The sequence below is a fragment of the Pterocles gutturalis genome, unplaced genomic scaffold, assembly GCF_000699245.1.
Source record: "Pterocles gutturalis isolate BGI_N339 unplaced genomic scaffold, ASM69924v1 scaffold6340, whole genome shotgun sequence".
Classification (NCBI taxonomy): Eukaryota; Metazoa; Chordata; class Aves; order Pterocliformes; family Pteroclidae; genus Pterocles; species Pterocles gutturalis.
The window spans coordinates 28,924-43,501 of NW_010140578.1; the positions used below are offsets into that span (position 1 = coordinate 28,924).

The 14,578-nt window shown below is 39.9% G+C and overlaps 1 protein-coding gene across 1 annotated transcript in view; it reads left to right on the forward strand.

Moving 5' to 3' along the window:
• ARMC9 (armadillo repeat containing 9) overlaps positions 1–14,578 on the forward strand; it is a 60,185-nt gene that overhangs the window by 28,757 nt on the left and 16,850 nt on the right. Inside the window, exons 12-19 of the mRNA XM_010083721.1 lie at positions 458–550; positions 1,437–1,527; positions 2,373–2,496; positions 4,416–4,555; positions 5,333–5,409; positions 7,378–7,452; positions 8,487–8,577; positions 9,866–9,924. Coding sequence (XP_010082023.1) covers positions 458–550; positions 1,437–1,527; positions 2,373–2,496; positions 4,416–4,555; positions 5,333–5,409; positions 7,378–7,452; positions 8,487–8,577; positions 9,866–9,924 — 750 coding nt within the window. The remainder of the gene's footprint in view (positions 1–457; positions 551–1,436; positions 1,528–2,372; positions 2,497–4,415; positions 4,556–5,332; positions 5,410–7,377; positions 7,453–8,486; positions 8,578–9,865; positions 9,925–14,578) is intronic.

The window sequence follows — 14,578 nt, forward strand, 5'->3', positions numbered from 1 at the left end:
TGAAAAGGAAGCTGATGGGTTCAAAGTGACAGACGTGAAAGATGATAATAGTGGTATTCTGCTCAGGCTTCAGTGTCCATTTTCACATTAAAAAAAAACATCTGTTGGGTCTGGCCAGTGGTTCTAGCCCAGTACTCTGTCTCAGATGTTTTAGAAAGGCACCACATCTATAGCTATTAGAGAGGCTTTTTAACTTCATGGGAAGTAATGCTGCGTCCTTCCTGTACGGACAGTGGTGACAGCTCCCAGGTAACGGTTTTGTCATGGATCACTGAGCTGAGGTCAGATCAGTTCATTTCGTCTCTTTCCGTTAGATCACTGAGGTTGAATTCCTTCTCCTCATGAGAAAATGTTTCTCTGCTATGGGGTATCAGCACCTTTAAAGTCTTCATTGGTCATTGATTCACATTATGATTTATTTATTGAACTGGTTAATTGATATTGTTATTTATTTTAGCGCTTGACAACATCATATCCTGGAGAACAGAGAGACACTGTCCTTCAAGCCTACATCAGTAATGATCTCCTAGATTGCCACAGCAACTGTCAGGTCAGCTGGAAGGGGTTTTCCTCCAATTTCTATGAGATATTGCTCATTTGTTTGTATCAAGTGCTGATCAGAAAATTTTATCACTATCTAGAAGGGGGGAAAAAAAGTAGTAGTGCCAAAATTACATTATACATTTAACTTCTGCATCCCAATCTCTAAATGTTAATGGGCAAAGCTTTCATTACAAGAGCTCCCAATGGAGGTACAGTTCTTATAGACCAGTGGAAGTTTGTCACCTCTCCTGGTGCTTAGTGGCCGTGAGTTGAGCAGAAGCCTGCGGAGCCCCTTACTTAGGAGGTAGCTCTTGCTTCTCAGATGCTATAGCTCCTTGAGTGATCATGTACTGTCAGATAATACACTCAGTGCATGTCACTGATCTAGAATAAGAACTAAATTAAATTAGGACTTCAGTCTCAATACCTCTCTGGAATATGTTTGTGTACTTGTAATAACGTGTTGAACAGTATTTCCGTGAATTTGGAATGGATTGTTACCTTTCTTTAGAAAGAGGAATTGCTGGTGTGTTGATCAACAGAATTAAGATTTTTTTTTTTGTTACTAAGTAAATATTAATTTTAGATATCAGCTTTAACTGATAACTGTTGGTTCATTATAATTCCCACCCTAAAGTGTGGAGCTTGGTGGTGTTTTAACAGACTGAGCGGACGAGCTGTAATTTGCTGATTTGTTTATTTTCAATCTCTCCCTCAGCCCCCTGCCAATAGAAAAAAGAGAATGGAAAATTTTAAATCATATTAGCATTATTTAAGATATTGGTGTGCAAAATTTGTTTGCTGTGAAAATTTGATTAAGCTTTTAAAACATTATAGAAGACTGACTTTTTTTCCTCCTTCGAGTTTTTGTTAATGTTTGCTTGCTTTTTCAGAGAAGCATCCTCAAATTATTACATTCTAAGAGTGAGGTGGTCAGACAGTATATGGCAAGGCTCATAAATGCTTTTGCTTCCCTGGCAGAAGGTAAGAGATTTGCTGCAAAAAAAAATATAGCATTTTCTCTTATAGGTACTTCACAAGTGCATGTCACTGCATGCGGAAGTTTAGAGCCTTACTTGCACCTTTTTTCCAGGGATTCACTGTCTTTTGTTACATGTATTCAAAACAATTTTTCAGTATCTGGGAACTTTTCATTTTGACACTGTAGATTCAGGATTTCTGACTTCTTTTGATGATTTGTGGTCCATGTGGGGACTTACCCAGGTGCTGCCTTTGATATAGCCCTGAGTAGCTTCATGAGGGTTAAAAAAAAAATAAAGAAGAAAAATCCCCATTAATTAAAGGTTCTGTGGGCAGACTTGCTAGCAGGCTGTGCAACAGTAGTTAGTACAGCTACTCTTGCGTCTTCCTGGTCCTCGCCTGAATAAATCTTTGTGCATCACTGCTAACTGATATACGTGCAGCTTTGTATCTCTGCCTGTCCCACATTAGCGCTTGGTTTGGTGCTACTTAAGGAGCTGACTATTGCTAGGAACTGAAACCCCATTTAAAGTCAATAGCAGCAGGGCAACTAACTTTCCTGAGCTCTTTAGACATCTCTGTTCTTTTTCTAGAATGTACAAAGCTGTGATAGATCAGAAAGCATATACTGAAAGAGGGATAGTGGGTTCTGTGTGGTACTAACTTGACAAGTGTGGGTCTCTAACGCCCCGAGTGGTCTGCTAGACAACTCATTTGGGTCTTGGCACAACGTTGTGGCTTGTCAAGACGAAACTGAGGTCAATCCTGCTTATTTTTCCAAGGAGAGGGAGCTTTTCTGTCCCAGGCTGATATCTCTGCATCTGTTCTTTCATCACTTTTTGCACCAGGTCGTGTCTACCTTTCTCGGAACCCAACGTTGCTGCGAATGCTGGAGGAGAGACTGAAAGCTGAAGACAAGGATTCCCTTACACGGGAGAATGTTCTGGGGGCTCTGCAGAAATTCAGCCTCAGGTGATGAAAGCACAGCACGCAGTGGTGACAGCGGGAGAGGAAATGCAGGCTAGTTAGGCTCTGTTCAGGGAGGAAAGAAGAGCACTTGATTTTCCCATAACAATCATCAGAACCTCTGATGACTGATGAAAGCAGTGGCATTTATCGTGGAGGAGAACTCAGTTTTGCTGACTGAATTAACCTGACTTCCTACCAGCTGTCAAGGCTCAAGTAAAGCGCACATCTCCTGCCGCAGCCTTGTGTGCTTTCTATGTATTCCTTAACCGAACAAAGTTAAAATCTTAATGTAGAAAGATCTTTCAGAGAAAAAAAATTTGCCTTACAGTCCAAAGCATAGGGTTTTCATTATCCTTTGTGCAAACATTTTTCAGGGATTTCATCCTCATCCTGTTGATCCTCTTTCCTGGAGCTGTCTATGCATGGGCTGGCTTGTTTCTTACTTTTGCATTGGCGGTCTGACTCAAAGGCCCACCACAAAAGAAATATCATGCAAAAGCAGTAAAGGCCATGATGTTGCTCTCATTTATCAAATAAATTTCATCTAGGAACTCTGTTTTCACAGTACTCAGGAGGAATATTCAGCCCTGAATTGTTAACTAAATACGAGGAGGTAGATGGATGTGTTTAGCTCTTGTTATTTTCATTCATGTTTCTTCTAAATTAAGACTGCAAGTGTTGGGTTGTTTTTTTTTTATTTTTTTGTTTGGGCTTGTTGAAGAATGAGGGCTGCTTTTGGATTTGCCTCATTTAGAATTTGTCTGGATGAAGCACATGTAAATGTGCTTTGGGTAAAATTCTGCACTGTTTCCTGACATTATACCTTCTACATATTGGAGATGAAAGAGAATAAATCTTCATACCCTACTGCTTGAAATCCTAAACCAATCTTAGAGAACATGATTTTTCTATTAAAGCAGTTGTTGATAGTACAAGTTAGTTTGCATTTTGGGGCCTAGGCACTAAGCTACTGAAAATCTGCGAGTTTTTTACTTTCTGAAAAATAACAGTTAATCTTATGGAAGCTTAGTTCCAGATACTTGACATGAGAGACTTGTTTTTAACGTGTGATCAGATGCTCCCTTGTTTTGCTCAGTCCATGCCATAGACCTGCTGCAAGATCTGGGACTGAGAAAGCATATGAGCTTTCAGGAGTAATCCAAATCCCAGGTACTAAGAGCAGGAAAATACCTGCTTTGATCTTTGGATCAAAGTCCTTTGGAAATAACATGATTAAAAATTATGTTCTTCAGTAGGGACCTTTCTACCAGTGTATACCTCTTTTTTGTATTGTAAAGTGAGGACCTGCTGGTGTAGGAGATCAGTTGACCACATGGTGCTTTATTCAATATATTCTTTGAGGGCAACTACAGGGTGAGTTAAACGAATATGTGATTTAAGAATCTCTAGCAAAAAGAGCAAATAGATTTAACCAAAAAAATCTCATTTGTCAAATCAACAGTACAAAAGTGCTGTAGTGCTATGGCTACCTATGGCAGAAGTAACTAATTTGTTTTACAGGTCTGTTGTGTGGAGCTGGCTTTTTTAACCGATTTTAAGACAATTGAGAATGCAATTTTAGGTGCAGTTAGAAGCCTTAGAAAACAATGAAGAACCATACCTCATCAGTTTGCAGGTTTAAAAGACCAAAACAAAATACAAAAAAACCCCAACCAACCCAACAACGTTTCAGTCCTCTAACCCTATGGGAATCTGAATCTTCAGTTTCTTCAGGCTTTGTTAATTCCTTAGTTTCATTGATTCTGCCAAAATGGGCAGGTTTGGGTTGTTTTTGTTGGCAGGCTAGTGTATAGCAGGTAGGTGAAACAGGGTTTTAATGTGCCTATATTAGCTATAAATGTATTTGAAAGCTGTTTATCTTGTGGTTTGATTTTTGTGGGCTTTTTGTTTTTTAATCCTAGGCGTGCACTGCAGTCGGCGATGATCAATGATGGGCTCATTTTCTGGCTGGTTGATGTTCTAACAGATACAGATTGCCTGTCTGATTACACCCTGGAGTATTCTGTTGCCTTGCTCATGAATCTCTGTCTGCGGAGTGCAGGTGTCTCACATTTTGAATTACAACCTTATTCCAAGACATGGATAAGGAGGATTGTGGATCTTTTTTTCTGATATACCTGGAATCTTTCAAGTGACTATAATTAGTAGCAGGGACTCACACAACCGGAGATATTTGAGTGTTATAACCAATGCTTTCGAGCCGATCTCTTTCCCAAGAATCCCAAACTAGGGAGGCTAGCTTCACCAAAATCTAAAGAATTAAGAAAGCAGTTAATCAATGGAACCTTCTAAGATTTGATTCTTTTTTCATATCTGGATGTGAGAACTGCCATTCCTACATTCCAGGCCTACTTTTCAAAGGATGCTTTATATTTGTGTAAGAGATTTGTTTGTGTAAAAAAAAAGTCAGATCTGAGTGGATGAGGAGTGGCAAGGAGCTTCACCGTCACCTTGTGCAGTACTTACATGCTTCACTTCTGCAACGCAGAGATTCCCTCGAGGAAAATTAGGTCCTGTCTATGTCCAAGAGACTTAAAAGGAGCTTCAAGTAAGTTTCCTTTTAAAAAGGAAAGTAAGGCAAGAGTGAAAAGTTGACTGCTTGCCATAAGCAAAATAATGCCTTTGTTAAACTTTTAAAAAATCCCTTTGTGTTGTCCAAGATTACAGCTGTAGAAATCCAGATTTAGCTCAGCTCGGTTACGCTGAGCAGCATTTGAAAGGAACAAGGAACAGTATTGCTCTGCATAAATTATATTTAGTACTGATTTTAAGAAGTAAAATATTTTTTCAAGCATATTTATGTTTTTTCCCTTTGCAGGGAAAAAAATGTGTGCAAGGATCGCAAACCACGTGCTCAGAGTTCTCACTGATCTTCTTTGCCATGAGAACCATGAGGTAATTGTACAGCAAACTTGGGGTTAATGAAAAGGTAGAAAGAAAAATTAAAAAAACAAGAAAAGAAGAAATGGAAAAAGTAAATTGCTTTTGTTTCCCTTGCTAGACCCTCATGTAATTAAGTTGCATGAAATTTTCCTAAACTTCACAATTATGTAATTTTTTTTTTTTGGTTGGGCCCTGGTATTTCTAGATATAATTATGTCCTCCTCTAACATGTGTTGGCAGCTAAGAATGAAGGTCTTTTAGATGCGTAGTTATCATGCAATACATGTGCCTTCTTGATTGCATTTTCTGATGCTGTTTAAATGTTATCTCACACCACATCTCAAGCTGAACTAGTTCATGGGATGAACAATGTGTGGTGCACCTGATGTTTTGCATCACGGGCTCACAAAGAAGCAGATTTGCTAGTAGTTTTAAGGAATATCATAAGAAAGCAGGACATTTGTGACATTCAAGCCCTATTATCTTTATTCAACCTGCCACTTAACCCTTTTGTAGTTTGTATCTTTTCTGTTTCTGGACACACTTGCATCTTAGATGCTAAATTAAACTACCTGAGAGGAAAATACTAAAAATTATTAGTTGTTTCTACCTAATACTTTTCAGCACATCCCTGATATCTGCTGTCTGCTATATAAAGCATTGCTTCTGCTGTCTCTGCAGAGGAAAATCATTGAGTAAAATTCAAGGCAGGAGAAAATACAGGCAAATATTGTATGCAGTTGAAATCGGGAAGGCAGAATTTTTACCAGGGTGTTCTAGAATGATTTCTTGTTGATTGTGCAACGTGTTTGGGGAAATTTTCCAGGTAAAAATGAAATAGAAACTCCGTGTCTTATGTTCATATACAGTGATTGCATCATCAGGGGTTTTTTGTTTGTAACTTAAACTGCAAATAGAGAATAAATTTCAGTGAAGTGGTTAGTTCACATTTTATGAATGCATTAGAAGATGTGTCCTTTGCTAGCACTGTTCTGATTAAGGTGAAACTTTGCATACCTGTATTGGACCCTTTCGCTAGCTTTGTTTTTATGAATAATGAAAGCTTAATAGAATATGCACTAATACAAAATAACATCCCAGTCCCTAAACTGAAGTATTTAGAAAATAGTGTCATACTGTTGAAGTCCGTGCCTTAGAATGACCTTGAAATCTCTCTCAGAGGGTGCATTCTTACAACCTAGTTTGCACCAGCACAGCTGATAGGAGTTTTGTTGTCAGAGTTGAACGTAGAAGGCAATGCTCCTGGGTGCATGGAGAGCTTTCTGAGCAGTGTGGAAGCCTTGTGTAAATCCCAGTCCCTTGTCTTTCCTTGCTTCCCTGGCTCCCAGCCTAGCTCGTTGTTCTTTTTTCCAAGGAATGACTGGGAAGCTTAGTGCTCCAAAAGTAACTGCCCAGTGCAAAGAGTCACCTAAGTGCTGATAAAACTAGTTGGACAGATCTGGTGTCTTTCACTAACCATAATACACAGCTTTCATGCTAGCTCGTTTTTTGCCTTTCCTGAGGGATAGTAGCAGCAGAGTGAGGGGATGTTTTAAGCTGCTACAGCTTTTATCACCCTGTGTGAAGCTATAGTGTTTGAAGCCTGATTTGGGTTCACGCTGACACAGTCTTGTCCCTGTTCTTTGTCCTATTTTTCATACTGCCACTAGTGTCTATCAGAAACTTTTTCTTCCTTTTTTTTTTCTGTAGGGCAAGGTCAATTTGCAAGAATACATTTTCAGAAGGGGTCAGGAAGGGAAATCAGCATGCAGCACCACGGATTTAGATCAAACACATCACAGTATATTTGCATTTTAAAAATTCACTGCTTCCCAAGTGGTGTTTTTTGCAAGTACAGGCTAGCCTGGTTACATTCTCTGAACATACTTTTTCTGCACCTCTACTCTTAAATTTTGCTTATAGTCAAGTGAGGTGAATGTAAGAATTTTTCTTAGCGGCGTGACTATTTCTTCCTCTTAGATACAACCGTATGTGAATGGAGCACTGTACAGCATTCTGGGCAACCCTTCTGTCCGAGAAGAAGCCAGAGCAATGGTAAGAAGTGCTGCTTTGCATCGCACAAAGTTCAGTGCATGTGCCAAGGGTGGCACGCACACAGATACCTGTTGAGCACTGTGCAGCAGGGTTGTGGGGCAGAAGCCATGGCATTTGAGAAGACAATCCACAAGAGACCCTCCACCTTTGCCATCTTTGCTGGTCTTCTCCCAGAAGTGCAGCCCCAGCAGCGTGAAGGATGGCGTCTAAATTATAAATTAAAGGTGGTGGTTTAGAATCATGTTGTCCATCTAGCATTTCATAGACTGGATGTGGCCCAGGAGATGCTTTCATCTGACCTGCTACTTCTTGCCCTTATTCAACTCATTCTGCACCAGTGAGTAGCCACTAAGAGGATCATTTCATCTTGCTGCTTTTGTTTCTACCTGGTGTAGATATGGTTAGCTGGGGAAAGAAGCAGGAGGATGTTTTAGCAGAACTAGGAACTGATCTCCTGTGATAGTCTAATGGTAATGAATGTGTTTTAACTTCTGGATTTGAGGAAGCCATTCCTGGGATGGCAGTGTATCTTTGTATCTTGAGAATTAACCCAGAGAGTTATGGAGACACAGTTTTGTCAGATGTTTTACCTCACAGAGGGTGGAGGCTTGGAAGTCATCTTAAATGATTCAAGATATAACATCAAGGCTTTAAGGGGCCACAAAGAGAGAAATTGGGTTTAAGAGAAGGTCAAAGTTGGTCCTGCTTCTTGCTTTCCTTCTCTGAACCTTGTCTCTATGAATTTGCCCTCTTCTGATGACTACTGTGTACTGAGCAAAAGCAGCAGATCTATTGTAAAAATGTGCTGTTCCTCATGGAGACTTCTGTATTTAAGCCTAGAAGCAATCTAGACAGCTTATTTCTTTTGTCTTTGGGAAGTGTATGGGCAAAACGGAGTGCTTAGAGATGGACATGGTGGTTTGTTTCACACTGCCTCTGTTTTTCCTGACAAAACACTGACATTTTAGCTAACAAAACTCTGTCACTGTGGTCACATGAAATACTAACCTGGCGATGTTTTCCACTACATCCAGGGAATGGAAGAAATTCTGCGCTGCTTTATCAAGGAAGGAAACACAGAGATGATCCGACAGATTGAATTTATTATCAAGCAGCTCAATTCAGGTCAGAAGAACAGATGCAGCTATTTGAGCTGTAAATATTTCACAAAAGCCATAAGAAAGCTCATGTTTTTACTTGGCGCATTGAAACTCTCAAAGAATAACAATAGAGTGATGGTCTGAGAGAGGGTGAGCAGTGAATGTCAGGATTTGAATCTCAGATGTATTTCAAAATTTCCTTTTGTGTTGCAATTGTAAAGAAGAAATAAAAGGCTCAATGGGTCTTGATCCTAAAGTCTTGGGACTGTTTTCTCTCATGTCAGTGGCCTCACGGTAATGAGAGGCTGCTGCCAACTGCAAAAATAAACAGGTGATACAGTTTGTAAAGCAGGATTTAGGGACTAGGTCTGTCTCTGCTCATCTCTTGCTCTGTTGAGGAGTCTAGCTTTGTGATCTGAAATGTCTTACCCTGAGTAGGGGGCAGAGACCATCCTTTTTGGAGAGTATGTTGTAGATGCTTTGTTAATGCAGACGAGTATGAGGAGGTGGAATATTTACTGTATTTTCTGTTCCTTGTGGCTGAAAGGAAGGCTGAAGAAAGAGAAAGCAAATAATGAAAAGGAGGTGAATTCTGGTTAAATCTTTCTGTACAATAAAAATAGAACAAGTTTGACTGCTATCTTTGGCTTTTGGAAGGAGCAGAAGACAGCATATCTTATGGTCCTAGCTTGTAAAAGAACAAATCAAGTATGTAAGCACTGTATTGCCACTATACAATATTTGTTCATCAAGGTTATAGAATCACTCCTACCTATCAATTGTGTTTTTACGTATGGAAGCAGGATAATATTGAAGTGTTTGTAGGGAGAAGTAGAGGTTTTTGTTAAGAAATAGTTGAAAATAGACAAACTTGCAAGTGCACACACTTCCAATCTTGTAGGTAAATACACTGAGACATCATAGTGGGATCTATGAGAAGATAACAATTCCAGAGTGTTTCTGTTTCTGCCGTTTTCATAGAATCACAGAATGGTTTGGGTTGGAAGGGACCTCAAAGATCATCCAGTTCCAACCCCCTGCCACGGGCAGGGACACCCTCCACTAGCCCAGGTTGCTCAAAGCCTCATCCAGCCTGGCCTTGAACACATCAATATTTTCCCAAATATTAGTTGATTTCAGTGATTTCTAGAATGCTTTATAGGAGCAAAGAATTCCAATAGTTGTCCTGAAAAGAATAGGGTGTCTACGTGAGAAGCAAGGTAAATCTTACTGTTGTAAAAGAGGGGCAGTAACCAGAGATTCTGTTAAGTTGCATGTGTACTCTTATACGGTTTCATTTTGCTTCTTTCTAGAAGAGCCATCGAATGATAGTACAGTGTCTGATGATGAAGAGGAAGAGGAGGGTGAGGAAGTAAGTTTAAAGGCTTTCTGGCACCTTTTAGAAAAATCAATAACTTTTTAGGCAGAAAATATTTGTGTCAATAAGCCAGACTTCGGGTTTTGGGTTTTTTTTGTTGTTGTTCATTGGTTGGTTTGGGTTTTTTGCTTTTATTTGATTACCAGGGTGTATTAACAAGAAAATTGGATCTGTTTCCATTACCTTATCTGCATTTGAAGTCCTACTCTTTATTTTGGCAAGTCACCACCTCTGATAAGCAAAGGATTATAGCCTGAAATAAGTAAAGAGATAAGGAGTTACGGTAGCAGTAGAAATCTTAAATTGCTTTCAAGCAGACCCATTTCAGCAGTTAAAAATAAAGGAATCCAATTAAACAATGTATCTCCAGAGTAGTTTATAAACTTTTTCTTAAGGTATCATGATCTGTTGAGGGTGTGACTTCTTCTTTTGCTGTTTAGAAACTTTGAAATACAGTTAATAAATTATCTGTATGTAATGAAGGAAAGCAGTAGTTACAAATTAAGAAATAAGTCCCATAAAAAGAGAAAAGAAAAAAAAACTGAGAAAGTAAGCATGAGAAACAATGTCATAGTAAATATAAACTGGTTAGCTGTGTATTTCTAGCTCTGCTAATAAATGTGTTTTATACCGATACTTCATCATTTTTTAAGAAGCCATCTGCACAGAATAATGGGATCCCAGGTGGAGACAGCACAGCATATTTGACCATCTAAATTAAAGAGCAAAGCAAGGTGTAAATGATGTGAGGGAAACATTAAACCCAGTCTTCCCTGGTGATGTTGCCATAAGCGCACGGGCGCAGGGTTGAAAATGTACCGTGTTACGTGGGAGTTTGATCTGAAAGAAGTCTACCACATAGCACTTCTCTTGTATTGAGAAGTCTTACATGAGAAATTTAAAAGAACAGCTACGGTAGATGTCCTTGAGCATATTTAGATGGCTGTGTACATGCACATACATTTATATCATGTATCTGCCCTGAAGAAGCCAGTGACATTGTGAGTGATCTGTGCAAAATGTTCCTGTATTATAAATAGTGCTGGAGAACATGTATTTATTGGAAACCAAGACAAGCAGTAAGTTTTTGTCCTGAACCAACAAAGAATAAGACACGTAAAACTTCACCAAGTCAGTTGTATCCGCGTTCTAGTAGCTTGTTGCACATTAACACAGATGAACAGTGAACATCTGAAACTTGCCCAGCTGCTGCAGGGTGACTGAGTGCATTCTCAAGTGCACATTGAGCCTTTTATGATTTGAAAGCAGAGAAAAATGTAAGTATGCCAATTGTAAAAGGTGTGGTGTGCTCTCAGCTGCCATGGGGGTGCAGCACCTTGCAGGATCCAGCCTATGGCTGGCAATGTCCAGGGAAGTTTGGCACTGGGTGCATGATTTAGCTGCTTTCCGTGTTGTGGCACAATAGGTGCTGAACACGTGAACTGATTACCCTTGTGACTTTGCCTAAATTTAGAGCTAGGTGGAAATTCCAAGTTTAGAACTACAAGGAAGTTTTATTTAACAATCAGCTCTCCTTTTGTTCTAAGGGGGTATAGTAAACTGTTTTTTTTTCTAAGAGGATTAGATTATTGCAATTGTTTCACCTCCTGCAGTCCTGAAGTGAGTTTTCAATAATCTTTCCACTCCTCCCACCCAAAATCAATGCTTGATGTGCAAGATAGGCTTATAACTTCCCTTTGTTTTATATGCTGCTTAGCACCCTTTAACTGGTGTTTCAAGGCTTTGAGTATCTTTGGTGTACCATGAGAATCCAAGGGAGTGATGTTTCCCGTTGAACTCTAGTATGCTTTTTTGAAGGATACTGTGTTCTGTTGGGAAAGCACAGAGATAAGGAACTCCTTCATGAAAGGTGTGGCATTGGATTGCATGGTAGTGTTGAACACTTTCATTACTTTACCTGCTCTTGGGAATGAAAGGAAGGTGAATTCTCCTATTCACTCATACCCCCTGGACAAGCTCCGGCTGCTGCTCACAATCCCAGCCAAGGCTTTAGATCTAGTCATTTTGAAATGTATTTTTACCACTGAACCGTTGTGATTAAAACAGACTTCTGCGACTTCTTATTATTTGACTCAAAAATAACAGTAGGATTTTGAAACAGAAGTGTCTGATTCCAGTTTTTCATTAGCTTTTCCATTATATTAAAAAGTATCATTAAGCCAATTAAAAATTGTTTCTTATGTACCGTTCATTGCTGCACGTTCTAAATCTTTATTGCTGCTGGGAACTAAAATTTTGTTCTGCTGCAAGGAGACCTCATTTCTTAGTCCCTCAGTTTAGAAAAATACAGTATACAAACAGCATGGCAGCAGGTACTTTGTTAAATAAGCAAAGAGTTGTTGACTCTCTGCTCCAATGCTTGGAGCCCTTTTGTATTTTGGAAATGCAATGAATTATTGTTCTTTGATGGGGTTCTGTGATAACATCTGATGATGTGATCTGGCAACAGAAAGTTTTTGAAAACTTTATCGGAAGTCTTGCTTTTACGTAACTTTTAAAAACTACTACAGACTGAATGTATTTCAGAATATGGCCATATATTGACAACTTAATGACATGCATTCAGACTGCTTACTGATATTATAATTTATTGCTGATCTACTTAATGCCAATATTTATACCTTCACAACAACAAAAAACCTCTTTTATGCAGACTTATGTTGCAGGTTTTGGCCCAGTTTTTATTGTTTCCACCAGCATGGGAAGGTTCCCCATGCTGTTACTATTACCTTTCATGGTTTTTGGTGGGGTTTTTTTTGTTGTTTTTTTTTTTCTTTTATCTGTGTTTAATTTAGAGTTGAATTCTCTCTTGGCTTTGAGTGGATCTTGTGGTAATGACTACTTTCTCCTAAACACTGCTTCCAAGATGTGGTTGAGCCTGTTGGAGGATAATTCTGGGATTTCTAAGGCCATCGTACACTCAGAAATTTAAGATTCTCTAGTGTGTGGCACTGGAGCATATAAACTGAATAAAAAATTGTCTATGCTGTTATTCAGATAGAAATTGGCTTTCGGGTTTGTCTGCTGAGCTTCAAATTAACTAGTGCAGAGCTCAGGATGCACTGGCTTCTGGAGCACACACCCACCTTCGTTCCGTTAGCCATCTGGGGCGTGCTGACAGCCACAGTCACAACGCTGTCCCTCAGCCCTGGAACAGGTTCGTGCCCGGTGCGCTGGAGCCATTGTGCGCGGGGTCAGGATCCGCTTTCTGACCCTTAGTGCAGTTCTGTAGAGAAAGGGGTGCCAGGCGGTGGTGCACAGAACCTGGCACACCTCTCTAGAGAAGCTGTAGGCTTGGATACACATTACAGCAAGGTAGTGGCTCGTTGGTCAGCTTTTAGTTCCATCACTGGTGTACACCTGAGCACGTTCTGATCAGTGATGAGTTCATTAGCAAAGGTGTCTACATCAGCATGTCAGGTCTCTTCCCATGTGACTTTTACCATGCTGGTTAGCCTTAGGTTACCTTTGGGCAACCTTACCCCCTTACCTCCCATCCCCCTGGTCAGGAGCTGGTTAATCTTTGTTGGTATTAGCTCATCCTTGTTGGGATTTGCTCACCATGAGGAACACAACGGTGCATATTTTCTGGTGCTTAATTTGACTCTTCTGTTAAATACTAACTTAATTTCTCTTCTGTATTTTATCTTTATATTTGCTTTTTATTTGACTTGGAGCATCTTTAAAAGCTGCTTGTAGAAGTGAATACAGGATATCATAGCTCTAATTCAAAAGATAAGTTACAAACTTGAGCTGTATTAGATAACTGTACAGTGATGATTTATCAGACACCCTCTGATATGCCGTCACTCAGCACCTGGCAATAAAATCAGTAAACTGCGGCGTGAAAATACACTTGTAGAGAACACATCAAAAGAAAGAGAGCTTCATCACACGCCCGTTACGTTGAGGGACTTTGCTGCCAGCGTCTGCTGCAGCCCGTGAGCATCGGTGAACAGGGCACCGATTGTGTGATCTCAGCGGCGGAACGATGGCACGTCCGTCAAAGCTCTTCTTCTGTACAAGGAGGCAGAGGAGGGACACGTTCAGGCTCGGTTACCTGCTATGTTGAATAACATCAGGGAGCAAGGCTGGCAGGAGGAAGTACACCCCAGAAACCAGAAACTGGAGTTCTCTGTGATAAAAACACATCAAACAATATTGGAAGAGGTGGAATGTGGGGAAACTAAGGCAATCTCTGAAGTTATGTACGTCGTGCACGCAGAGAGCTGGATGAAGGAGCAGGGGGATGTTCTGATGGGTAACACTCTGCCCAGGCACGGTGCAGGCAGTCTTCTGTAAAGCCTCCTCAAAGAAAACTGTTAGCTCTCGATGCTGCATTAACATACCATATAAAAAAAGTTTCTCCTAGACTATTTATAGAGTTTGTCTTCGCAACTTTTAAATTTTTCTTCAAAGTACAGTATATTGTGGAGTTTGGAGTGTGTTTGGGGTTTTTTTGGTTTTGGGGGTTTTTTGCTTGATGCAGATGGTTGTTGACTAATTTACAAGCGTTTATCTGTGTTTTTCCATTATCTGGGCTATTTTTCACATTTTCCCAGTATCTCAGGTAATTAGGAGCTGATTGTGATTTATCTTGCCTTGGAGAGAAAGGCAGCTTGAACAT